This window comes from Fukomys damarensis, unplaced genomic scaffold (genome assembly GCF_012274545.1).
Source record: "Fukomys damarensis isolate Sample0158 unplaced genomic scaffold, DMR_v1.0_HiC HiC_scaffold_17, whole genome shotgun sequence".
NCBI lineage: Eukaryota > Metazoa > Chordata > Mammalia > Rodentia > Bathyergidae > Fukomys > Fukomys damarensis.
Window position 1 is genome coordinate 4,353,270 of NW_022900929.1, and position 26,059 is coordinate 4,379,328.

A 26,059-nucleotide genomic window follows, 5' to 3' on the forward strand; every position below is an offset into this window, starting at 1 on the left:
CCCTTTATGTTGCAAATATGCATGGATAGACTGCAGTTTTTCAGATGCACCCAACAGGGCAGCAGCTACTATGCCGACATGCCCACCTCTTGGTTCCCTACACAGTGCCACTTGTGGCAAGGCAAGGATGATGTCCAGGTCTCAAGAATCCAAATCTCGTATTCTACCCAATCCCGTTGTGGCATTGGTGAAAGATTCAAGGGAAAGAAGAGGTAAACAGAGAGGAGAGCCCAACCCGGAACGGTCCTGAGCTGAGCTTGGTGGGTGGGCTGCATGTATTCCCTTTCCAGTGGGACTCTCCCACTGCCCTGTGAGGTGCTTGGGGGAAGAACCTCACTATTTTCAGGGCTTTTAATGTTTTTTTTATAGAAGAGGTTGCTGGAAACCATTCAAGTTAAAGCTTAATTTAAATCCTAGTTTGGTAGGGGGGCTTCTGGTTTGGTAAAAGGAGCATAGGTTGACATGGATGAAGTGGAAGGGGCTCCTCTCCCACCAGAAGCTAAATCCCAGACCCTCAACCCCTGCTGTGAGCACTGTAATCCACCCCACAGGCTCAGCTCACCTCCCCTTAGACCCTCAGTTCCAGCTGTAGGGGCTCTGTGGAGGGGTAATTGAGGTACACTGTAGGGAGGGGCTGGCCTACTGCCTGGCCTGGAGCCTTTACACACTATTTCTTGCAGTTTCACATAAGCCGCATCATATTCCTACTGTCTGGCCTTGTAGGACGCCAGATGCACACATGCCTGCCCTCAGCATATGTCCCATCAGGGGCTCATCCCTGGAGATTTTACAGCCAGGCCCACGGTTTCAGGTGGCCTTGTTTGAATGAGCAGTTTGTCATCCAGGAGTGAGTCCATGTAGAGCTGGAGCCATCTGGTCACACAACAGTCACACTCTCAGACTTCGGGAGCCTGCCCAATTCCTTGAGTGCCTCATGGTCCCTGACACAAATTCCTGCTCTCCAGGTGGCCAGAACCTGGACATGGAGACAAGAATGATGGCCTAACCCTGCTACCCAGCTGCCATGCTGCAGGGCCCCTTCCTCTTCCTTCCAAGGTGCTGGAGAGCAGAGCAGTGACCATCCCCGGGCCTCCCCTGCAGTGGGCACCCAGCCCTGCAGGTTGATGCTTCCCCATATCACACTTGACTTGTCCTAACACTACAAGTGGCCCAGTTGGTATTGGGACCCAGTGTCTGTGCTCTGTCCTCTTCTACATGGCCATGTGCTAGAGCAGAGTATGAGGTGTGCTTCTGTCCTACCCAGAAGATTCCTGTCTGCCCCTGTCAGCAGGTCTCAGTGGGTTTCCTGAAGCTCCAGGGCAAAGACATGCCTGACAGTACTGCTTATTGTATCCAGCAACTTCCATTTTATGTACTAGCCACCAAGTAGCCATTTAAAAGCCAGTGCACAGTAAGTGAAAGGAAAGTCTGTGTGCCCTGGCTGCCCAGCTGCTCAAAATCAAGCAGTCACATTAGACCTGCTACCTCTTTCCATTTCATGGTAGCTTTTCTATGCCACTCGTCTCCTTATCATAGCAACTGCCAGAAACTCTGCTGTGCTGTGGCCAGATAGGAAATGCCCAAAGGCAGGCAGCATGCTGTTGTCTAGATGCCAAGCTCCCCAGGCTTGCAGCTTACACAGGAAGAACTGGAGTGTGGGGTATCCTTGTCTGTTGCTGCATCAGGGCCACCACTCCCAGAGGCTCCTTTCAGTGTCCCAGGTACTCCAGGTACAGCATCAGAGCCGCATCCCTGCGGAAACTCTTCCATTCTGTCCCATCCAGCAGCGCATCTGGTACTAGCCTTCTACTCATGATAAATGCCTCTGATCTACCAGAGACCCCTCAGAACTGGATGCTCAGATCACACTCATGGAGCCAGTGGAACTGATGTCCCCTAACCCTTAACTTCAAATAAAGTAAATATATCCACTAGGGTCTGCGTTCAGGAAACTCATGGTCTTAAATGCCCACATTGGACGGCGAAAACAGGATACTAAAGCACCCATCCCATGTGTTGCTGTGCTGAAACCTCTGTACCAGGCAAGACTTGACTGTGTAGCATAAGAAATTCCCCTCCTCCTGTCCTCTGGAGGGAGTGCATGAAGGGGAGCAGGGACCTGGCCTGGCTTAGTACTGCTTTCCACCTCTCAAAGCACGGAAGAACAAACTGGCCGGGGTTGGGAGAGGGTGGGAGCAGCTTATCAGGAGGAGTCACAGAGAAAGCTCCAGAGTAGACCTTCAAGGACCCTTCCAGGGATGGAGTGCGAGCCACTCGGCCTCTGAGTTCAGAGGTAGGGCTGCCTACAGAAAGGCCAGTGATTCTCATCTGTCCAGGCCTGTCTGGACAGTCTGCCATGTTCTAGAAAGCCGGCTCGGACTCCTTCAACATCCTGTCCTTCAGGGGCTTCCTTGCCACAGACACACAGGCCATTGCAGCCCCGTACCTTCTGAACACCCTCGCCATCAATCAATCCTGTTTTAGAGCTTTAAGGGAAAGCCAGAGGCAGGATCTCAGCTAAGTAGTGTTGCCAATACTTCCAGTTTTTGCTCATCTGTTCTCACCAGCTAATGGGGCTTAATGAACTCATTTTTGCATTTTATTTAAACAAATACATATAGTTACAAGAAATTGTCTTCTGTTTGTTGTGAAACTTGACCTTCGGAACTCTGGCTTTTCCCAGTTGAGTTTTGCCAGCCTGCCCCCAACTACAGCCTGGACTGCAGGTGACTGTGCTACCACAGGCTCCCCTTCCCCATGCTATCCCCTCACTGTACCTGCCCTGCACTTCTTTCCACTTGGAGAAGCACTGTAGAAGACAAGGCCCTACAGAGTGAGTCAGAATGCCTTCGTCCCTAGCCGGATGTCACCCATCGCCTCCTTGTGGTGCTGGCCCTCTGGGAAGCTCTTGCCACTGGATGGTCTGACACCCTAAGCGGATGCAGGCCTCCTGTGGACCGTACTGGAAGCACCGTGCAGCTGTGCTTTGTGCTGAAAGTATTTTGTTAAGTAGAACAAAAGAAAAACTATATTTTCAGGCAAACCTAGCTTTCAGAGACAATTTCGGGGAGTGCTGGTGGGCACCGCCTCTTTCCCAGTGTGTCCTAACTAGGTGTGGTGGCTGCTGAAGGCAGCCTAGGAAATCCATAAAAGCTAATGGCTTGTCCCTGTACACTTTATGGTTGGGGACCCTGACAGAAACAATGCTCTATCAGCCTACATCCACAGCAAGTGCCCCCATCCTTCTAATCTGAGGCCAGAATGAGAGGGAAGTGCTGAGGGCAGCTTCACACCCACCCACCTGAGTAAATTTCGCATTGTGCTCTCATTGTAAATTTCAGTATCTTCCCCTCTCCCTCTGTAAACTCTGATTTATGAGAGCTAGGATGCAGACAGACAGTCTGTGATTGGATGCACTGCTCTCTTGTAGAGAATTTACCTCAGATCAAGAGAAAATTATTTCTGAAGCTCCTATGGTCGTTCGTCTCAGTTAGGCAGCTGTTCAGAGCCGGTAGGACGCCAAGCTGGGTGTGCTCAGCCTCTGGCTCCAGGTGCCCTCTCCCCATCCTCTCCCACACCACAGCCACATGACAGTTGCTGGCCAGAGCTGCTGGAGTCCACCACACAGTTCCCAAAGCAGTGTGAGAGTGGACAGCATTCTTCCTGCCACATGCCCACCGTCTTGTCTGTCTGCACAAGGAAGTATCACGAGCCATCCTTTATCTACAGTTCCAGGCCATTGTGTTCTCTCTGCCCATGTTTTCCTTGTATCTTCCTAACAGGTACAAACTTGTTCTGTTGTCCTTTTAGTTTGGGTTTGTGTCCATAACAATAAGCATGCCACGTGATCAATTTTGGTTCTGATAAATCCCAACAGTGCCACATTTACTGAAGATGGTGGAATCATTCTGTTTCAGCTTCAGGTTGATATGATAGACACAATTCTGTGCTTAATAAATTTTTAAGCAAAATTTCTTGGCGGAGTAGGTGATAGCATTCAGCATGGCCTCCTCTTTGGCCATCCAGCTTGGCTCCTGAGCATAGATTTATCAGATATAACCCAAGCACAGGGGTAGCTTTCAAGTTTAGGCAGGGCTGAGAAGGTGACAAAGCAGGCTCCTTGGGAGGCAAGGTGTATGGTACCATGGAGCAGGCCTGGAGCATCTGGGGCCCTATTTTCATCCTTTGAAGAGTGAGGGTAACAGTGTGCTGGTGTCAAAGGTGCTTCGTGCAGATTGCATGAACTAGTGCCTGTGAGGTATTCAAGATACTCCTAGGTCCTTGGAACAACAGATTGGGTGTTTGATGTTTTTAGGACTCATTGCCCTGAAGGGCTTTGTTTGACTCATTGTGCTGTTATTTCCAAACTCAAATTAGCAAAAAGGAAGAAGCTGATATATGTGGAGGATAATCAGGCTAGATGCAGATGACCAGGACAGCGTCTAAGACCCAGCGCTAAGGTGGAGGAGGTAGAGTCAGGGGTCAGCATGGGAGCCAGCCCTTGCCAGTGATGTGAGGAGGGAAAGGGGACCAGGCCTTGGGAGAAGCCATGAGCCTGCATGGAGGAGAATGGTTTAGTGACCCTCAGCCATCTGGCTGATATAATTCTAGGCTCTCTGCTGCCTGGAGCTCCATGGTCAGGCATCCTCTTTGTGCCTTTTACCCTTTGCAGTTCCCAGCTGCTGTACCCTAGCCTGGAGTTCTGTGTCAACCCACCAAGGTCTCTGCGATGTATGATGGCTGCAGGCACCATGAGAAGGGAGCAGGTTCTAACATTAATTGTTCTTTCAAAATATTAAAGTCCCAAGATGCTTTCCTTAAATTCTTGTTCACGTGCAAGTGCAACTTTCTAGCTTTATTTATTGCTTTCATCAAAATGGAAGGAAGCTAAGCTGTGTCCAGTGCTTCAGCATCATCAGGGTATCAACCAAAAGGAAGGGAGAGCACACATTTTCAGCAGTTTTCCTTTGCCCAAGGACCTAAGGGCTCTTTCCATCACTGCTTCCCTCTCTAGAAGACACTTTAAGCATTCTCTAACCACATAAACTCCCACTGAGGGGTCGACTCAGGCACTCATTGAGTATTTTTCTCTAACTCCCAAATCACTATGGAATCTGAGGCTGAATAAATTGTGATTATGAGGCCCCACTGGACTGAATAGAGTACAGGGGGAAATTAAATTTTGCTAGGAAAACAGGATATTCAAAAAAGAGAGACACAGCTAGAAGCAAAACTCATGCACACAGGTGAAAAGAGACTTCTAGGCAAAGCTCTTTGCAAACTGTAAGAATCATCTGTCAGTCACTTCATACAGGACAAAGAAGTGTTCCTCAAATTAGCTATGATCCAAGAGCAAGCTGCTGATTTAGGGCACTGTGTGATGAAAATAGCAACTCATAAAAATGGGAATATTGGTGGTGTGCATCCATAACTTGAGCAGTGGAGGCTAATGGAGCACAGTGGGCTGGTTATTGTTCATTATTCCAGGTGCCAGTGTCAAGGTCACCAAATATCACACAGGTCCTGTCCTGGAGAGGCTGCTGTGTCTTACCACAGAGAACAGGCCACCCTGGTATGAGAAGGGGCCCAGGCAAGCTTCCGAGGAATACAGAGGAAGGAGCTCTGACTCGGAGCTCCATTTAGGCAGGCAATGGGTTCTTCCATGACCTTAACATACCCTGGTGAGACCCAGTCTCCACCTTCTCAAATCCACCACAAGGTGTCCAGTCCTGCCCCTCTCCCTGGCGGAGGCCCTGACTCACTCTTGTTTGTCCTTTCAGGCTACCGGATTTCCTGGGAGGTGTATGGGAAGAATGATTCTCGGCTCACACACACCCTTAACAGTATGACCCATGAATACAAAATCCGAGGTCTGTCATCCCTCACCACCTACACCATCGAGGTGGCTGCAGTGACAGCTGCGGGCGTGGGCCTGGCCACCTCATCCACCATCTCTTCTGGAGTGCCCCCAGGTCAGTAAGATCCTGTCATCCTCCTCCTGCTCTTGCCTTTCCAGTAGAGGTTCATGGTACTCGATGTTGATGGCATTTCCATGCAAGAGCCACCCAGTACCTGGGACAGGGCAGGGTGTCAGCCTGGGGTGTGTGGAGGTAAGTAACATTGATCCATCTTCTCCCTCACGTTCCAGCACATCTGGCACACCTTACTGCCCCTCCTGTGAGTGTGTGGCTATGAGGAAACACACTGGAGGGAAAGGAGAGACTTGGACTCCATGAGGCCCGATGTGGTCTGGAGAACTTGAGGCTCCTGACCTCCAGTGGCCGCCAGCCAGCAACACATGGAAGGTAGAAGCCTTTGAGAGGACATAGGAAGCACTCAGATTGCAATTGAGAATAAGAAACACGGAGATTTATTTACCCAAGAAAATAGTAAGAATTGGGGTTTGCAGTGAGACCAAGAAGTAAGAGGAGGGGGAGGAGGAGGAGAAAAGAGAGGAGAAGGGGAAGGCTCTGCCCTGGGCTCAAGTGCTCACATACGAGCCATCCGCCAAGCTCGCTCATCTATGCAGCTGTGTCTTATACCTGTCATCAAGTCCTTTTGAAATTCAGATGATCTCACTAAATGTCTTCGTGCCGTTTCAGTTTTAGACAATTGCTACCCAACTCATTCTTCTCTGTTTAAGTTTGAAATGAATGTGTTTTTCCAGAGAGTTCACAAATGCTCATGAATGTGAGAAAGTACCATGGGGCAGTCAGTTCAGTTGTAGCTATGAGACTTCTGCCATTTAGAACATGTCTGTTTGCCATATTCAGGTCTTCGAGAAAAATCAGACTACCTCATTCATAAGGGCTGGAAAGACCTCTGTGAAGTCAGCATCTGCCCCTGCACTTTCCCACTTCCAGCCAGTCATCCTAACTGCTTATTTTCCTGGGAAGGTGGCATGCATGATCTTAAGAGAGTGCAAAACAAATAAGATGTGTGCAGTGAGAAGAACCCCACAGGAGCCCACATGTCCCCCATCCCTTGCCTCTTGGCATGAAGCCACTCTAAATGTAACCCTCAGCCTTGGATAACAGGGGGCTCTGCTGGGCACTGTGTCTTCTAGTGGTGTGTGAAAAAGGAGGCTCCTGCCTGAGTCCAGCCACTCTTTGCCAAGAGGGCAAATCTTGATTGAGTCTTTCTGTCTCCCAGAAGCAGCGGCCCTCATACTGCCACATACACCAGATTCATGGGTCAGCCATGCCACAGGGAGCTGGGCCACCCTGAGAGTCTGACTCATGGAGCTGGGTGAGGTTCTGGACACCCCTGGGTCTAGATCTCACTGATGTTCCTGCTGCTGGCCAGGCACTGCACCTGGAGAGCCATGGTCAAAGGCAATTCAGCATTCTTTTAAGTCTTCAACTTACAAAGAGATTCTTTTTTTTTTTTTCATTTATGTTGCACAATAGCCAGTTCCCATAACATACACTTAAAGTATTTAAAGCTATTTCCCAAAGCACATATTTGAAATAGCATTAGTACTTCCACAGCAGTAGTGATGCCAATGGGATACTGTTTTAATTTGTTAAAAAGGGCTGCATACACCGACAGTGGGGAAGGTTGGAAGTGCATCTTGTGTGAGTTACCGGGTTTTTGCTAGGACAACTTGGAACTGTCCATCCCAGCCAGGGAGATGGACTTGCTAGCCTCCAAAAGGCTCTGCATCCAGCATTACTGTAGTCTTCAGAGGGAAGTGAAGTCAGGGGGAATGAAGACCCCACTGTATTGTATTAGCCTTTGACAGCTGGAACATATTGCTGAAGACCTGTCCCAGTAGCTGGAGAGTGGTTTTAGACAGGCCTGAGCAGCTGAGTACCTGTGGGAAAAGCCTCCTGCATTGCCGATTCCTTCTGGGGAACTGTGTTCTGTCTGCTGTGCTTGAGATTTACATCCATTAGTGAGTGAAGAGTCATTTTAAAAGCTCAGAGAGCTGAGGAATACAAAGAAGAGAGTCACTTGTCCTCTGATTTAAACATTTTCTGCTTCAAATTCATTATATTAGATATGAAAGGACCCTTAAGATCCTAGTGACTCTGCCTGTGCCAATATCAAACTGATCACCAAAGTGCTTTTATTGTCCCTGGGCAAGACCTGCCTTTAAACTCCCCCAGCAATGCAAGTTAGAAAGTCACTCCTCAGATACAATGCAAGCAAAAAGCAGCTTTTCTTCATTTCATCCCATTATCTCTCTCTTGAGTATTTCTCACTGCACAATAATATAAACTCTCACATTCCATACCCAGTGTTATACTTCTGACAGGGATGGCCAAGGATCTCTGCCTGTGAGTAGGTTGAAGCCATAGGAAATTTCAGATGAGGGGTCTAACCTTCCACCTTATCTTGTTGCCAGAGCAACCGATTAGGCAAAGTGGGAAGAGTGCACTGTCACCTGAATTTCGTTGTCTTGGAAACTATGCCCAAGAATCCTAGGCTCAAGACCTGAACACTTGCCTTGTCATGCTGCCTGGAAACTGCCTTCCCTATCCCAACTTCCAAGGCATCATGGGAATAATAGGGAAGAAATTCCCAATTCTTGGTGTCATTTCAAGAATTAACATTAATTCATCCAACAAGTACCCATTAATTACCTATTGTGTTCAGAGATGAACAAGGCACATGTCTCCTATTGCCACATCAGATGGCCTGGAGCCTTGTGTGACCCGTTAAAATAGAAGTCATACTTTCTGATGTTCAGGGGACGCCCTACTGCTTATTACGTTCATGGGTTTAAAACAAATCTTTCTGAGGACAGAATGTTGAAACTGTTTCCTTGCTGACAAGTTTGATAACTGCCATAATTTGTGATAGAATTTGATTCTCTTTTCATCTCCCTCATCCTTCTCTAGACCTTCCTGGTGCCCCATCCAACCTGGTCATTTCCAACATCAGCCCTCGTTCCGCCACACTTCAGTTCCGACCAGGCTACAATGGGAAGACATCCATCTCCAGGTGGATTGTGGAGGGGCAGGTATGTGGCTCATAAAATTGGGCCCCTGACTTTCCAAAGAGCATGTTGAGGACTGTCATTGAGGGACAAAGAAGTGACACTTTGCAGAATGACTCAGCAGCCGCTGGTATAGACCTGGGGGCACTTGGGGAAGGGGTTGTACATAGAGAAGTAGATAAGTCAATGAAATGCTGGGACAGGATGTAGAAAGACAGTGGAAAACAAGATGCTGTATCAGGTTCCTATTAGGTTATTGGAAAAGTAGTAGTAAGGATTAAAATTCAAATTGTGTTTCAAAATAGGAACCCAGAATTTGAAAGCATTTCTTAGAAATTCTATCTCCAGCTAGCTACCAAATATAAGAATGGGACTAATGATTTGATACAACTTGTCTCTCATAAAATATGCATTCATTTAGCAACAATTCTAGGCTGTGTTCTGTCTCCCGGCACTATTCTAGGTGTGGAGAGTGAAGCACTAAGCAGTGCCTGGCAAAGTTTCTGTCGCAGGGGGAAATGTTCTCTCTTGGGAGAAAGGAGCTTGTTGGTTGTGACTGGGGGACAGTAGGAGGCCAGCAAGTCATCATAGAGAGGGAAAGTGAGTAGGGAGCATGGGGTGATCACACAGGATCCCAAAGTGGACCACAGAAAAGACTGTGGCACCAACACCAAGAGCCACAGTAAGAATGGGTGGTCTTATGGGTCTGTGAATGAGTAACGCACAGTCTGCTGGTTTCATGTTCCTCTAAAAGCGGGGGAAAAACATAAAAAACCAAATAATGAGAAAGGAAGAGTAGTGAAGTTTCAAAGTAGCTATTGTTTGAAGTAAAATCCCAGTGACTTTCATGACTATACTTGTACTGGATTGTAAGGCAATGCACTTCTGGAAAGTGGCCATAAGTTAGAGAGCAAATCCTATATGCGTCTTCAAAAGCTTCATTAAGCAAATGTTTCTGGAAATATATGTAGGATCCTCCCAGGAACTGAAACAATTATCTACTTAAGAAAAATAACAGTATCTCCTCACCTCACATCCAATCCACAAAATCAACCCCCAGTGAACGGAAACCAAAGTGATAGAAGCAAACTTTGAAACTCTTAGAAGAAAATATAGGAAAATAATCCTGGTATCTTATGAAAACCAATACTAGCACCAGTTCTAGCCAGACAAGCAGTCTAAGGATAGCCGAAGCAGTCCTGTGGCCTGGTGGCTTAAGGCGCCACTGTGGTCAGAATACCATTCATATCATCTGGCCATGCTCTCCACAAGCTCTAGAATTTAGTGCTAAGCCAGGCCAGCTACAGCAACCCAGAAATTATCCCTCCCTCCCTCCCTTCTTGCCTTCCTCCCTGCCTGCCTTCTCTCCCTCCCTCCTCCCTTCCTTTTCTCCTGCTAGTCTCCTGAGTATTATTATGAAACATGGGTTTTGAATAGGTCCAGTGTGTTTCAGGTATCAGTAATCAGTATTCTTTTTGAACCCAAATTCATCCATTTAGTCTGGGAAACTCTTCACATTGCTCTGGGCTGTTAACATGAGGACATCCTCCATGCTTTCTGATACAGCAGGATGTCTTAGGATCTATTTGTGTCTTCCTGCCCATGCTCCAGCATGGACCTTGCTTTCATTTAGTGTCCAGTGCTATTTGAAGACCATGACCTGGGTATGAGGGCCACTGGGGTACATATTCCTACTGGCTGGTCATTACTTCTAGATTTTTCCCATAGCCAGAGAGGAAATAGATTTTTTTGAAACATTTCCAATTGAAATTTAAGATTATTATCCTCAAATTCATATTTTAAATATCATTTCTTTTATACTAAAATTATGTATTTTGGAAACGCTAACATAGTTACTTATTTTGTCTTATTATTATATTAAGGGTTTCAAAATTGTCATTTCAATAACATAACTAACAATAAAGACTACTAAATGCAATTTAAGTATTTGTCCTTAGAATACATACTGAGTTCTAAAGCCACTTAACATAATTCTTTTCTCTTGTGATTATGTCACCAATTTAAGACAGAATTAAGTATATTTATTTCAGGTGTTGTGGTTTTTTTTTGCTTTCAATTTTAGCAGCTGGCTCCTTTTTTAAAAAAAAATTATTAGAGCTTTGAAATTTCTTTTCAAGTGTGTAGCTCACTTACATGACCCCAAAATCAAAACTATTTCTAAAAAAATTAATATTCAGGATGTTTATGTCCATTTTTCCCCTTTATTCCCCATGATAACCCATATATATTAGGTTTTCTGTCCTTTTTTTGACAATATAAGCAAATTTATATATCCACATTTCCCGTTCTTACACGGAACACTCCCCTCATGTGACAAAGCACCCTTTAGCTCACTGTGCCTCTGTGTGTGCCCAGCTTCCTCATTCCTTCCTGGGATGCGTAGGTCTCTGCAGGATGTGGGGTGCCAGTCGTCCATGATAGGTAAGTGGGGTGGGGATACATTTACTGTCACTGCCAAATGGTCAGGGACTCGGACAGCATAAACACATCATCTTACAGTTCTGTAGGTCAGAAGCTCAGCAGGGGTTTCATGGGCTAGTCACACTGTCCAGGGGCAGTCCCTTTGGGAGGCTCTAGGGCTTTAGCTCTTCCCAGATCATCAGGATACTAGCAGAGTTCAATTGCTTGTGGTTGCAGGACTGAGGTCCTGTTTCCAAGTGCCTGCCAACAGGACTCTTCCAGCTACTAAAAGCCACCACATCTATGTCCCATGGGCCCTCTTTACCTTCAGAGCCAGCCACAGTGGGCCACAGCCTTTTTTGGGCTTTGACTCTCCTTCTTCCCATCTGTCTGTGTCTCTTCCACTTTTATGACTCATGATCACTTTGAACAATCTCCCTATTTTAAGGCTCTAATCTTAATTGCATGTGTATTCCTTTCTGCTGTGTGAGGTACCATTGTCCTGGGTATGGCCTTACTCAGCTGAGGGGTGGTTTTCAGCCTTTTGTGTGATTGTGTTGAGACCCCAGGAGTGCAGTCACTGGTTCAGCAGCAATGGTACATGTCTATTTTCTGGACTTTGCCAAACCTTCTTCTGCAGGTGGTAACATTTTGTATTCCTGTCAGAGATATGCATACTTCTTGCCATGCAAAAAAAGAATTGAAGTCTAACTTATAAATTTTTTTACATGCTTTCAGATTTTTGAATCATAGATAGGAAGGTTTTTACCACTTTCATATTATAAAGAAATTCACCCAATTTTCTGCTGCCACTTTTATGATTTCATTTTTGCACACAGAACTCCATCCATTTGGAACTTGTCCTTATATGTGGAGTGAGGTATGAATCTTTTTTATCATTTTGCAAATAGCTATGTAAATGTCCCAGTGCCCCTTACTAAAATGTCCTTTATCCCCCCACCTTTTTCCTGATTTGTAACATTAAATTCTCACATGCACTGGATCTATTTCTGAACTTTTCATTCTGTTCTATTAGCCTGATTATTCATGCACTAATTATACATTGTATAATTATAAAACTTTAAAATATGCTTTAATATCTAGTAATGTTTCCCCAGACCCCCTCCGCTGCTTACACACACACACACACACACAGCTGGTCCTGTTTTATTTATTTTTTAATCTTTTAAATTTATTGGTACATTTTAGGTATACAGTACAGTTACATTCATCATTGGGATCTTATACCTCTACGTGACTTATCTGTCTCTTATTTTTCCCCATTCCCCAGCCCTCCCTTTAGCCCCTCCACCTTTCCCTATTTACAAAGACATTGTTTCCATGTTTTTCCTTTTCATGTATTTTTTGTTTTCCCTTTCCCCTATCCCTCCCACTTCCTCTACTCTTTTAGACTTTTCTTCCTATTACACAATATCAATTATACATTTTGATCCTTATTTACACTTATTTTTTGCACCCAAGAAATTATTTGGTATTTACACATGTGTGACTTACTAATTTCACTTAAGAGCATGGCCTCAATGTGCATCCACTTAGCTATAAATCTCTCTAGCTTCTCCTTCTTTATGGCTGAATAGTACTTCATTTTATTTTATTTTTTTAAAAAACTACATCTTCTTTGTCTAGTCTCCAGTTGATGGGCAATTGTGCTGTTTCCAAATTTTACCTATTATAAACTGTGCTGCTATGAACATGGGTGTGCATATATTGTTGCGCTATGATTCTTTTAATTCTTTTTTTTTTGCTTTTTTGAGACAGGGTCTCACTATGTAGTTGAGACTGACCTGGAACTCACTCTGTAGTCCAGGCTGGTCTCAAACTCACAGCGATCCTCCTGCCTCAGCCTCTCAAGTGCTGGAATTACAGGTGTGAGCCACCATGCCTGGCGATTCTTTTAATTCTTTTGGGAAGATACCCAACAGAGGAATAGCTGGGTCAAATGGGACTAATCCTAGTTGTTTGAGGTATCTCCATATTGATTTCCACAGTGGAGGCACCAGTCTGCACTCCCACCAACAATGGAGAAGGGTTCCTTTCTCCTCACCATTCTGCCAGCATTTGTAATGGTTAATTTCTTGAAAGCAGCCATTCTTACTGGGATGAGATGGAATCTCAGTGTTGTTTTCATCAGCATCTCTTGAATGGCCAGTGATGTTGAACATTTTTCCTATGATACTTTGCTGCTTTTACTTCTTTGTCTAAGAAATGTCTGTTCATTTCAGGTGCCCATTTTTGAATTGGGTTTTATATTTGGGGGGTATGATTTTTTTGAGTTCTCTATATATTCTAGATAGTAGACCTTTGTCTGAGGAACAGCTGGTAAAGTTTTTTTTCCCACATTGTGGGTTGACTCTTATCTCTGCTTGTGATTTCTCTGGCACTGCAGAAGCTTTTTAAAAAGATGAGATCTGGCCAGGGATTTAGCTCAAGGACCTGAGTTCGATCCCTGGTACATATAAATAAATAAATAAACAAACAAACAAACAAATAAGATGAGATCCCTATTGTTGATTCTTTGTGCTTGTTCCCATTAATGTCGCTCACTTGATTCAGATAGTGTTTGTCAAGTTTCTCTGAAGCTACGACCCCTGCCTTTTCAGCTAATGAGTGCTTTGGTGTATAGAGGCGTGCTTTGGTTTTATATGAAAGCCCATTTCCCTTTCCACTCTCATCTTTTGTCATCACTGTTTTTCTTTCTTTTTTCTTTTTTTCTTACCTGAGTTAGCATAAAGATGAGAGGGTGTCTTAAGAGCTCTTGGTTTTTTGTGTTCTGGATTTTTACTGTATGTCGGGTATAGAGTTCTTTTTAAGACCTGTTCAGGACTTGTTCAACAATTTTTTGGGTTGTTTTTGTTTTTGTTTTTGTTTTTTCAATGCCAGGGATCAAACTCAGAACCTTGCACTGGTCAGGGAGGTGTGACACTCAACACTTTGAATCTGAGAATTCCTGTGCTCTGGAAAACTTGGACATGATTTGTTTGGATGTAGCTTCTCCTCTCTGTTCTTTCCTCTGGAACTCTTACTAGATACAAGAAAGCTCTTGTCCTTCTGTCCATATCTCAGCATCTGCTTCGTCTTTTTCATCTAGTTATCTCTTTGCACCACTTTCAATGTAACTTCCTTAGGTCCAGCTTCTAGTAAATCAACTTTCTGTTGGCCTATATTTAATTTGCCTTTTAGTCTACCATTGAGTTTTGAATTTCAGTGACTATTATTTTATAAAGATCTATTACTGTATGTCTGCCTTTTTTATATAAATAGTGGTTTATTCTGTACTCATTCTTTCAAATCACTCTTTTAATTATACTCTAATTACATTTGTGCATTTATTTTTGTGCCTGTCCTCAATTATTTTGTCATATTAATTTCCATAACCTGTCAGATATTTTATCATAATTTTTACATTTTCTGTCTATAAGCACCATGCACCAAGGGAGCGGCTTTGGAAATAAGTGTCTTTTCCTCCCTGGCTCCTTCCCAATCTCAGGCCTCTGACTGACTGTGGGTTTTGCAGCTCCTCATTTCCGTGGGCCTCAGGCCTTCTCTTGATCTCAGTTTTATTTGGAAAATGTGCAGGAATCTAGAGCCTCTGTCTCATCTCCTCAGACAACGGCCTGTGGCCTGTCCACAGCTCCATACCCCACTTCCTGGGTTGCTAAGAGGGATCCTCCTCTCTCAAAGCAGCTGCAGCTCCACGCCCACCTGAGTTTGGACCTGAATCCTCAGCTTATTATTTTCAGTGTGTGGCTACATATAAGACGGTGTCCGCTGTACCCTGCCTACCACTTTGGCCTTTGGAGTAAGTAATTTGTTTGGCTACTTAGCCTGCCATATTGACAGAGCTGGAAGTCCCTTTGCAGCATTCTTTTTAAAATATTTGAAATTGGGCCAGGCGTGGTGGCACACACCTATAATCTCAACACTCAGGAAGCTGAGGCAGGCAGATCACTGTGAGTTCAAGACCAGCCTGGGCTACATAGTGAGTTCCAGGTCAGTCTCAACTACACAATGAGACCCTGTCTCTCAAAAAAAAAAAAAAAAAAACCCAAACAAAAAAATAAATAAAATACTTGAAATTAACTCTACACATCTATAAATTCTGGTACACATAGTTGAAACTCCAAAACCAAAAGAGAATTTTTGCCACTAAATCTCATTTCTAGAACCCTTTGTGTTTTCAGTATTCCTAGCAAGTAAACATGCATCTATAAAAGGAAGCTTACTTCCAACCCCCAAAGTGAGGATTGTAGACAAACCTCTGGGCTCCACAGGAAATAGTACTTCAACAGGAAGAAGGGGAAGAGGTGAACATCTCATCACTCGGTGCCTTCAGTCTGCCTGAGCATTTGTGACAGAGCAGAGCACACACAGGGAACATCTCTTCTGTGCTAGATCTTTGTGCCAAATTGAGATGGCATTTTCCTTCAGATATTTGGGTTGATTCCACTGATAACTACCACAACTAATGAGAAGTTGGGGAAGGTTGCAGAGTTTCCACAGAAGACAAAGCTTGTGTTTAGATGCTACCCACCTCAAGCCTCTTGTGGTCATAGGCAGGGCTTTTTCAGAGGTGCCTGAATCTGGAGTGTGTGATGCTAGAATTGATTCATGGTGCAATTCCTGGCTCAAGGGCACTAGGATTAAGGGTGTGAGTGCTACCCACACTAAGTAGCCTACATAAGATATAAGGGATAGAAAGTTCTGTGGTAATCCCTTGCTTGCTTTTTCTGTCTTCTGCTTGCCATGAACTATTTCTCCTCTGCAATGCCCCTCTGTCAAATCACTTTGCCTTGGAGTCAGTTTATAGGCTGAAACTTCCATAAATTTTGAGCTAAATAAACCTTTTCACCTTTAACTTTGGGTGTCAGACATTTTGTCTTAGCAGTGAGAAAAGTAACTAAGAGAAAATTTGGTACCAAAGAAGTGGGGTCATTGCTATGACTATTCCTGACCATGGGGTTCAAGAGCCTTTGGAAATGGCTTGTGGGAAGAGTTCAGAAAGGCTTGGAGATGCTGGCTGAAAAAGTAGAGCTGGAACAGTTTAGGCTGTACTCGATGGGAGGTTCTTGTCAGTGCTTAGACGGCAAGAAGGCTGATAGAAATGCTGCCAGTAAAAAAAACAGGTTCAGGAGCTTTCTGCTGGGAAGAAGGACTGCACTGGCTGAAGGACTATAGACAGTATGTTATACCTTGGCAGAAAGTTTGTCTGAATTTTACTTGTGTCCAGAGATTTTGCCTGAGACTGAGATTAAGGGCAGTGGACTAATTAATCTTGCAGAAGAAATTTCAAGGCAGTCAAATGTTGAGGCAGTGACATGGCTACTGCTGGCAGATTTTAGCCAGATTTATGTTGAGAATCAAGAGCAAAGAGCCCAGAGGGATGATTTAAAACATTTTTTTTGGCCAGAAAAGAAGCTCCAGTAAAGTTGTGGACTGCAAAGGTAGAGCAGAGGAGATCTTGATTGCTAAGAAGGAACAGAACAGAAAATTGGCCTGAGGGCATCACAAGAAGCAGTAGGTCTCCACCCTTTGCAGCCTCAAAATTACAAAAGTGAAAGCCTTTGCTTTGAGAAAAGAGCCCCAGAGTATGATATTCCAGAATGGTGGTGGCCTAGGAAGTTGTTTTCCCAGGATTCAGTTCACAGACATTGGACCCCTACAGCCAAGAGAGTAGGAAGCCTGGCTACTGCTCCACCTGGTGGCAGACCTTGGCATCACCCATGTGGTACTGGTTTTAGATGCATGTGGAATGCAAGAGTTGTGGGATCAGGAAGGTTTGCAACCTGATTTCAGAAGAAGGCCAGGGAGGCCAGACGGTGTGCTCCTTAGAGGGCAGTGTGTGAAGCTGTGAGTGTGAAGCCAAAGGTGCAGTGGAGACCAAAAGCTTAGAGAAACCAGGACTATAGATCATCTGAGAAAAACTGCAAGGAGGAAACAGAGCCAGCCCCCGAGAGAAGCCTTGGAAGCTACAACTACCAGTATCTCACAGGGGCAGAGCCACCCAAGCCCTTTGGCACTAACAACTTGCCACAGATTGCCTGGGATGCTGGAGGTGAAACTGTGGGATTTAATGTTTGCCCTGATGGATTTTGGACTTGCTTAGGTCCCATTCCTTTGTATCCCTTATTTGTAAGCTTTGGAATGGAAATGGCTAGCTTGTGCCAATGAATGTTGGAAGTGTTTAATTTTTTTTTCATTTATATATGGGCTTCCAGCTAAGACTTTGCCTTAAATCTCGGAGGAGACTTTGGACCTGGAATTTTCAGCAATGCTGAAACTGTTAGGACTTTGGCAACTCTTGGAGATGGACTAAATGCTCTTTTGCATAAAGGGATATGCAGGAGTGTTTGAAGGGCCAAGTGCAGAATGTTATGATTTATGTTTAGATGTTCCCCAAAGCCTCATAGCAGGGCTTTTTCGGATGTGGCTGGATCTATAGTGTGTGATACTGGTATTGATTCATGGTGCAATGCTAGGCTCAAGGGCATTCAGATTAAGAGTGTGAGTGCTACCTGCCCTAAGTAGCCTGGATGAGATAAAAGGGGCAGAAAGATACCATTAAGGTTGCTTATTGCATTTGCTACCTTGTATGCACCATGAACTGTTTCTCCTCTGTGATGTCACTCTTCCTTGAAGCCAACCAATTATGGACTGAAACCTCTACACACTGTAAGCCAAATAAACCTTTCCTCTCTTAACTTGTGGGTGTTGGGTATTTTGTTTCAGCAACAAAGAAAGTACAGAAAACTACTGATTCCAAAAGATGTCCCAGAAGGCTTCATCTTGGTAGTGATGGCTTCAAGGTCCCTGCTGTTTGGGCTTTAGGAATGCCAGGTTTTATGTGCACTCCTAGAGGCTGCCTACAGAAGCACACTGCAGAGATTCTCTAGAGAAGAGGCAGGAGGCCCAGTGCCCAGCTCCTGCATGTGTGATGGAGAAGGGCTGGGACAGAGCCCTCACTGTCCTCGGACATTGCAAGGTCTCTCAGAGAAAGTGACCCAGGAAGAGGTTCAGATGCCCTGTTTTAATGCTTAGCACCCTGCTAAAGTGTTATTAGATCTACCTTACAACAGAGGAATCTGAGCCAGACTAAAGCCACACAGTTGGGAAGGAGCAGAGCAGGGATTTGAGGCCTCTTCTATCAGTGTCCAAATCCTGTGCTTTGTACATTGCTTCATGTCCTTGAGGAACTTGTCCCTGGTGTCTTTCCTTGGGCGTGAGTTAGGATCCATGGGCCATGGCAGAGGACTCCTAGAGGAAGTTCCTTGAAGGAATATGCATGCAGAAAATGACATGGCACTGTGGATGTGTTCTTTCTTGGCCAGGGCCATGATTATGTGAGGAGATTGTGAGATGGAGCATGGCAGCATCTGCCAGAGTCTGCAGAATATGGCTCAGCCCTGAGCAACATGGGCCTAGCAGTGAAGCATCTCTGCCCCAAAGAAAGGCTGTTCTGTCATTCAGAGTCATACCCTTGGAGTAGGAATGAGAAAGGAAAGGTGGTTTGGCAAAAAATGGACATTCATACTGATGTTGTCCACATCAGGTCATGACATCTTGGGATAATTTAGTATGTGATTATAAACCATCTCAGGCCAGTCAACCAAAAGAGCCTGAATCTGTAGGATACAAAGCCAGGGGTAGGGGTGACTTTGTACAGAGGTTAATGAGGTTGCTGGGGGTCACTGAGGAGAGAGCTGCTGCAGCAGTGGCACAGAGGGCCCGTGAAGGAATTGTTGAGCCCAATTCCATCCAGGCTGTGTGACCGCACCCAGACAGCAATGGAGGAGCAGGCCCCAGGAGCAAGGGCTCCACCCAGTGGCAGGAGAGCCACAGCCCAGCTTCTCTTTCACCCACTTTTCTATCACTGTGTCTTTGTAGTTCCATTTGCTTAGATTCTACCATGTTTTTCCACGTGTCAAGGAGCCACTGAAAGGACCTGTAAGAAGGTGATGTTCAGATGTGGGTTTACAAAGAGTAGATTTTATAGATCTTTCTGGTTTGGTAATGCTTTGCTTAAGTGGACCCTTGATTTATGAACTCAAGTTTGTTCCCAAGTGCTGCTTTAATTCAAATTAGTCATTTGAAGACTCAGGCCCCTCTATACAGCTTTCAAAGTCTCTCTCCTATATATAGGCAGATGTCAGGGTCTTTATAGAGACATTGGCCCAGGATTTCTAATTAACCCCACACAGGAATGATTGCTGTCATGTTCCTTCCAGAACTCTTTAAGGCTTAAATCCATATCTAAGACCATCTAGAAGCATAAGCGGCCGGCATTTGGGTCATAACTCAAGATTTTGTTTGTAAGTTAAAACTAAAATTCCAGTCATAACCCAAGTTGTTGGTATGTCAGACCAGTCGTAACACCAGGGTCCACTACACTTAGTAACCTTTGCCTGCAGATGAACACAGCTTCTCTTCCCAGACCTTTACATCAAAGCGCAGAGTAGGGAACACAAGTGTGGCATATTGTGTCACCTCTCTCCGTCTGCTCACCACCTCTGAGAGCCCTTCCACTCAGCCATCCACTCCATTCTGATAGCCAGAGCAACATTCAGTCTCCTCCACAGGCTGCTCTGGGCAGGGTTTTCAGTAATGAAGATGGTAATACTAACACTTTGGTATAGATGAACCAATTTCCATTACCAAAATGGAAAATAGAGTGGGGGTAAAACCCCTTAGTGCTTATTTGTGCATAACAGTAGACCTTTTCTTAAAAAGAACTCTTTTAGAGAGTATTATGGGCTAATAAAGCTTATGTCTGCTCAGTGCCTGTCTCTGGTTAATTAAGGAGCAGTGGGGCTGGAGTGCTGCATGCCCAGGCATCCCCAGGCAACATACTTACAGATGACAGGGTGTCCTGGCATGTTGGTGGTGATCCCCTAAGGGGTGACACATTCCTGGGTGAAGTTAGGGCACAGGGTAACACAGTCTGTCTCCATGCATGTGCGAGGTGCCAAGGACATAATAGAAGTCTTTAGGCACTGTGACATTTTGCTGTTGGCTACTACTCTCACCTGCAAGGATGTCTAACAGGATGTATGGGGCTTTCCGTTTCCCTAGCATGCCCTTTATCCAAAGCCTCTTGAAATCAGTTTCCACTCAGAGTGAATCCTAGGAAAACGTTGTCTCAGACATCTGATGCCCAGATGACCCAGAGCGACCTGTCTATCAACATTGCCAGGGGCCAAAGCCAAGTGTGCTTCCCAGGAACCCCAGGTGGGCACTCCGAGCCTCTACTCCCTCTAGCTGGACTTGTTTCTATCCCATGCCTGTATGTAGCCTCCACAGGCTGAGCACTTGCTGGGCTCCAAGACTCAGCCAGACTCTGAGGCCCTAGAGACAAGCAAAGAACCTGCCTCAGTAGAAGGAGAAAAAGAACCACAGAAGAAACCAGGAGCCAAGGCCTCATGGCAGAAGCCCTGCCTCAGAGGGAGCTCCTACAAGAAAACTTACCCTCCAAAAGGAGAAAATAGATAAGCTGTCCTGGGATATTGCTCTAGAGTGAACATACTCACAGACCCCAACTTAGGGTCACTCACCTTCTGATTCTTTGGCTTCATGATGGTGGGAAAGCTATTCTCTTCAGGGTACCATATTGCCATTGTTTTTTAGAGAGTGTGTCGTTGTCTACATCTGTGTGTGTACATGAGAGATTTGACGCCTTATTATATAGTAGGCTTTATTAGATAGGTCTGCCCAACTGGAGGCTACTAGAAGTGTTCCAAGCATGGTTAAGGTGGATGAGTCTAAGAGTGACGTATGAGAGGTCAAGTGTATTAAATGTGTTTTCCACTTGAGTTATTTTCAACTTAGAATGAGTGTATTAAGAAGTATCTGCATTGTCAGTGATTTTGTTTCTCTTTAAGAGTCAGTAGAAGTGTTACAAGTAGCAAATCGAGCATTGTCAATGCTCTGAAATGCTCTTGGTTCCTTAGATGGAGGCTTTGCCTTCTGTCCCCCAGGGTGTCCATCTTATCTGGGCCTGGCTGTTTGTAGGATGGAACCAGTCCAGCTTGGATCTGCATAGCCACTGGCAAGCCCCAGAATGGGGGGATAGAATAACTGTTAGAGCCCAGTGGGTACTTTATGAAGGGGGCATTCTTTGGGCAAATGGTTATTACGGGGTTGGAGTGTCTTTAGAGCTGATTGTCAATGGGAGCAAGTAACAGGGACCAGGGAGTCAGCAGCCATGCTGGGACGAATAGGGAAACACCACGCCTCGGTTTCTCTATCACATCATCGGGTGACTAAGGATGCACTTAAAGTATGGGCCTCGGACTGGCTCATGATGGGCACTTACTGAAGGAAAGCTCATAGTAATAAAAATAATAAAGCCAAGGCAAATGTTTGGCCTCAAAGGACAGAGTTTGTCTGGAGGACAGCCTGGGCAGCCAACAGAGGGTGAGCCCTAGAAAGCACCTGGGAGATCAAGGTACCACCAAGGCAGATCTACCCTGGTGTCTGGGCCCAAGGCCCATGCCAGGTCAGCTCCATACAGGAGCTCAGAGGGAATATGGGAGAGGGGAGATGGAAGGCCATCACTGTTAGCCTCTGTGGTTAGAGGACCAAGGTGGGTTAGGTTCCCAAGAGTTCAAGATCTTCCCCCAGTCATGGGGCAGGAAGCAGCCTGGGCTCGAATACCCAGAATCAACATGGTACCTGTGATATGCCAAGGAAGCCATGAAAGTCTACTACTTGAAAAATGTGAAGTCAGCTATCCTATTTTCTTTTCTCGGCAGAAAATAGCTTCAGGAAGGCAAGGAAGCTTGCCAAGCAGCACCTGACTCCCAGCCTTCCCCTAGCCCTTACTGAGGGGCATCACTTCAGAGGGATTTGCCTGTCCCCACTTCCCCTTCACAGCAGAAGTGGCAGTACAGCAGCCCTTGCCTGGCTATGTGTGAGGGACTCACCCCAGTGGGGCCGAAGGGCTCTCCCATGGCTCATTTTGTCACAGAAACATCCTGTATTTATTTACTATGTCATTACTGTCTGTCCTCCCAGGGCATGAGCTTGGTGAGAGCAGTGATCACCTGTCCAGGTCTTAGTACAGAGAACAGGGCCTATGGTTACAAGGGAAGTGCTGGCAAACACCTGTGGAACAGGAGAATGCGTTGCCGCATAGATACCACTGAGGATGGAAACATCCCTGCCTTTCAAAGCACATTCTTTACTTCCTCAGCTATCTACCTGTTTCCCCAGAGTCCTCTAAAAGTAGAATGTGACCCAGTGAGTCACATCTCCCGTGGGGTGCATAGGCCAAGCACTTCTGTCTTCTTGCTCCAGGATCTGCAGTTGGGGCTTTCTCCCACCAATCAGGTCTCCTCTCCTCACTATGGACAAATGTTAAGACTCTTAGCGCCCCTTTGATAAGCATCTATCAGCATTGCCATTGTAATAAACTCTGACCATAGTTGAATTCCTTTTTCATAACAGGAAGAAAAAGAGTGACATTATTTTTGAGTAGTCTGTCACGAGTGCATAGGAAAGCTGTCATCGGCTCTAATGGGTCCTTCAATAATAATTCGGTCATCTGGATAAATTTGCCAAGACAGGCTTCATCTTCTGTTCTGGTGTAATGTCTCTGCCTAAGCATTTAGTTAGGTACTATTGTGACAGGTGACAATGAAATACATACTTAGATATTTCAAAATGTTTATTGTTTGCTTGATTGTCCATAATAACACCCTTACAATGACTTTTTCTCTCATATTCCTCAACCAGCATAGGAAATATGTACAGGATAAATGGATTAAAGTGGCCTTTTTGTTCATTAGTCTATCAGATCTTTTTAGGTTCTATTAGGGGACTCTTAAAACTAGGCAGGAGAAGAAAATACTGCAGCATAAGTGACAACTCAAGTAGGAACGAGGGAAGCATTTTACTACAAATGTCATTTCTGAGAAACAGAGGTCAGTACATGCATAAATCACAACTGTCAAACCAAATTAAATTTTATGAGAGTAATATTTTCCTGTTCTTTTTTGAGACCTGCTCTGTACTCTAATCCTTTCATCTTAATTCTCTTGTTAGACTTTTAGATTTGCCTAGATGTTTCATTTTTCTGGCCATTAGGTTTTATATTTGTTTCATTCATTTATCTATTCATCCAGCAAGTATTTATTAAGCACTGACTGATCATCTTTATTGTTTGAGGTAACATGTTATATACTAAAGTACAAGTTAAAAACCTTCTACATAGTTCTTTACTCTAAGAAGTCACAACTTTTGTGAGGTGGAATATGAGGAGGATTGAGCTGGGGTCTGATGATTATTACCAGGAGACTTATGAGGAGTTCTTGCTAAGAGAGAGGCGATCAGGGAAGGTGTCACAAAGTTGCTCCCTGAGGATAAATGGCATTTTCACGGAAGGGGGCATTCCAAACAGACCAATGAGAGAAAACTGAAGGCCTCCATTGTTTTTAAATGAGGATTTTATTCTTGCTCTGTCAACATCACAAGACACATAGCTTTGAAAGGCAGTTTAGGCTCAGTGCCAGGACCCCCAACTTGAGTACCCTGGCAGTTTCCAGAGAAGGGCAGTCCTGGGGTACACAGTGGTATCTGTTGGGAGGATCTTCCTGATAGGTTGGGCTCTAGAGAAGCATTAGATACTCGAAGGAGCCACTGGGGGGAACAGAGGTCATTTCATGGGGACATATTTGGAAAATGGTGAATAGGTTTCCCAAGGGCAGGTGTTACAGACTAAATGTTTGTGTTCCCCAAATTCCAATGTGGAAGCCTGCCCTGTGGGGATGACATTAGGTGTGGAACCTTGGAAGGTGATGGTGGTCTCAAAAGTAGAGCCTCACAAATGAGATGAGTGTCTGTACAGAAAGGACCCAGGAGTGCACACCCTCTTCTACCATGTGTGGCTGCAAAGAATCCAGCCATGTGCAACGCAAAGAGGACTCTCAGCAAAACCTGACCAGCATGACATCTGATCTCAGGCTGGAGCTCCTGCTGTCAGTGGGGTTTCTTATGGCAGCCTGAGCTGATTGAGACACAGCCAGGGTTCAGTGGTATAGACCTTGGGCAGCATGGGCCAGGACAGTGCAGCAGGACCTTGGGAGTCAAGAAGCAGACTCAGTTAGAGGGGGACTCAAAGATGTCTACACAGACAGGGATCCTTAGCCCATTGCACTTTCTGGCTGTGAACATAGACCCAGGACACTCTGAGATTCATCTTCAGGGACACCAGTTAAGCTGTCCCGTGTAAGTGGATGGCAAGGGAGGAGTCCTCTGAGCTGGTACATAGGAGGGACACCAGAGGCCTACTCACCAGTGAGGCTGAGGTGCTAGAGCCTGTAGTGACAGCAGTAGCCAGGGTGATTCTGACCCTTCAGTTTGTCCTGTGGTAGCAAGAACAATCACATTCCCTTTTAATTTGCTGAGCTAGACCATCTAGTCCACACAAGAGGCCAAGAGGTCTCTTGCTGAAAGGAGCCTTGCAGTCTCCTTTGTGGAGGGACATGTAAGGCCATGAGGAAATGGTTATCACCTTGAGTGAAGGAGGAGGGCAAAGACAATGTCATGTGAGGGTGTTGGGGTCAGCAAAGTAGGAACAGGCAGAGGTTAGAATGGAAAGAACATGGTAGCAAATCTAGGAGCCATTTCACATTTCTGCATCCAAAGATAGATAAGATATTAAATAATAAAAACAACAAAACCACCTGGAAAGATAGCAGGTGGCAGGGAAGAGCAAGAGGAATCCAGTTCAAAGCTTTTCCTCAGAGCAGCAACCTCCTCACCAGCTAAGATAGGTGGGTCAAGGAGAAGCACCTTAACTCATTGTCCTGCAGCCTCCCAAAATACCTCCCTGGAACTGGCCTCCCTGGTTGGGCTGTGTTTTTGCTAGAAGGGTGCAGAACCATCTGTCCCCTACCCCACTCTACACACCTTCCTTGAACCCTCCAGCAAGGGAAACTTCCGGTTGGCTATGGCACAGGGGGTTGCCACTCAGGAGAAGTTCTGTGTGTCTGTAGACATTGCTGGCTGTGCAGGATACTGTCAATGCAGGGTTCTGGCTGAGCGGGATGCAGTGCTTTTTGGGTTTCTATGAACAGTATGCAGGGGTATCTCTCCTTTCCCTGAGGTTAATGATTGTCCTCTGTGTAGCCATCAAACTTCTGGCCTCTGGGGTGACGAGCAGCCACAGAGCCTCCTCGTAGGAGCATCTGAGATTCTTCCCAGGTCAGCACATCCCCTTGAGACTTCCCAGAGTCCCAGCTGAACCAAGTGGCTTTCCCAGTGCTTTCAAGTCAAGTCTGATAGAAGAGAGATCTGGGACCCTTAGTTATTAAATGAATGCATATGTCTGAAGGGGTCCAGCCAGGTGCCAAATATAGGATAGACCCGGGAGGCAGCAGCAGAGCCAATGGTCCTCCTGGGGGGACACAGTATGGTGGCAGGTCTCCTGTGGCTTTAGTGGAGGGACCACGTGTTCCTTAATGGGGTTGAAGGACTTGCCCCCTGTTGAGTGGCATTTGAAATGTGTGGCATTTCTGCTTTTGTAATAAGTATTGTAAAGTGCTGTTTTGTTAGCTTTAAAAGAAGGAGGGTAGAGCCTTTCAAAAATCCCAGCCTCCCCAGGGGAGCTTCAATTTGTTTTATCTTTGAAGAGTTCTGTCTGTCTATGTGCAGCATGTTGTTAGTGAGCAGACATTTACT

General features: G+C 45.4%; 1 protein-coding gene across 3 annotated transcripts in view; it reads left to right on the plus strand.

The window, feature by feature from the left end:
* Sdk1 (sidekick cell adhesion molecule 1) overlaps positions 1 to 26,059 on the plus strand; it is a 551,006-nt gene that overhangs the window by 400,063 nt on the left and 124,884 nt on the right. For all 3 annotated transcript variants that reach the window (XM_010642816.2, XM_033764800.1, XM_010642820.2), the window contains 2 exons: positions 5,781 to 5,972; positions 8,847 to 8,968. In XM_010642816.2, the coding sequence (XP_010641118.1) occupies positions 5,781 to 5,972; positions 8,847 to 8,968 (314 nt within the window). The remainder of the gene's footprint in view (positions 1 to 5,780; positions 5,973 to 8,846; positions 8,969 to 26,059) is intronic.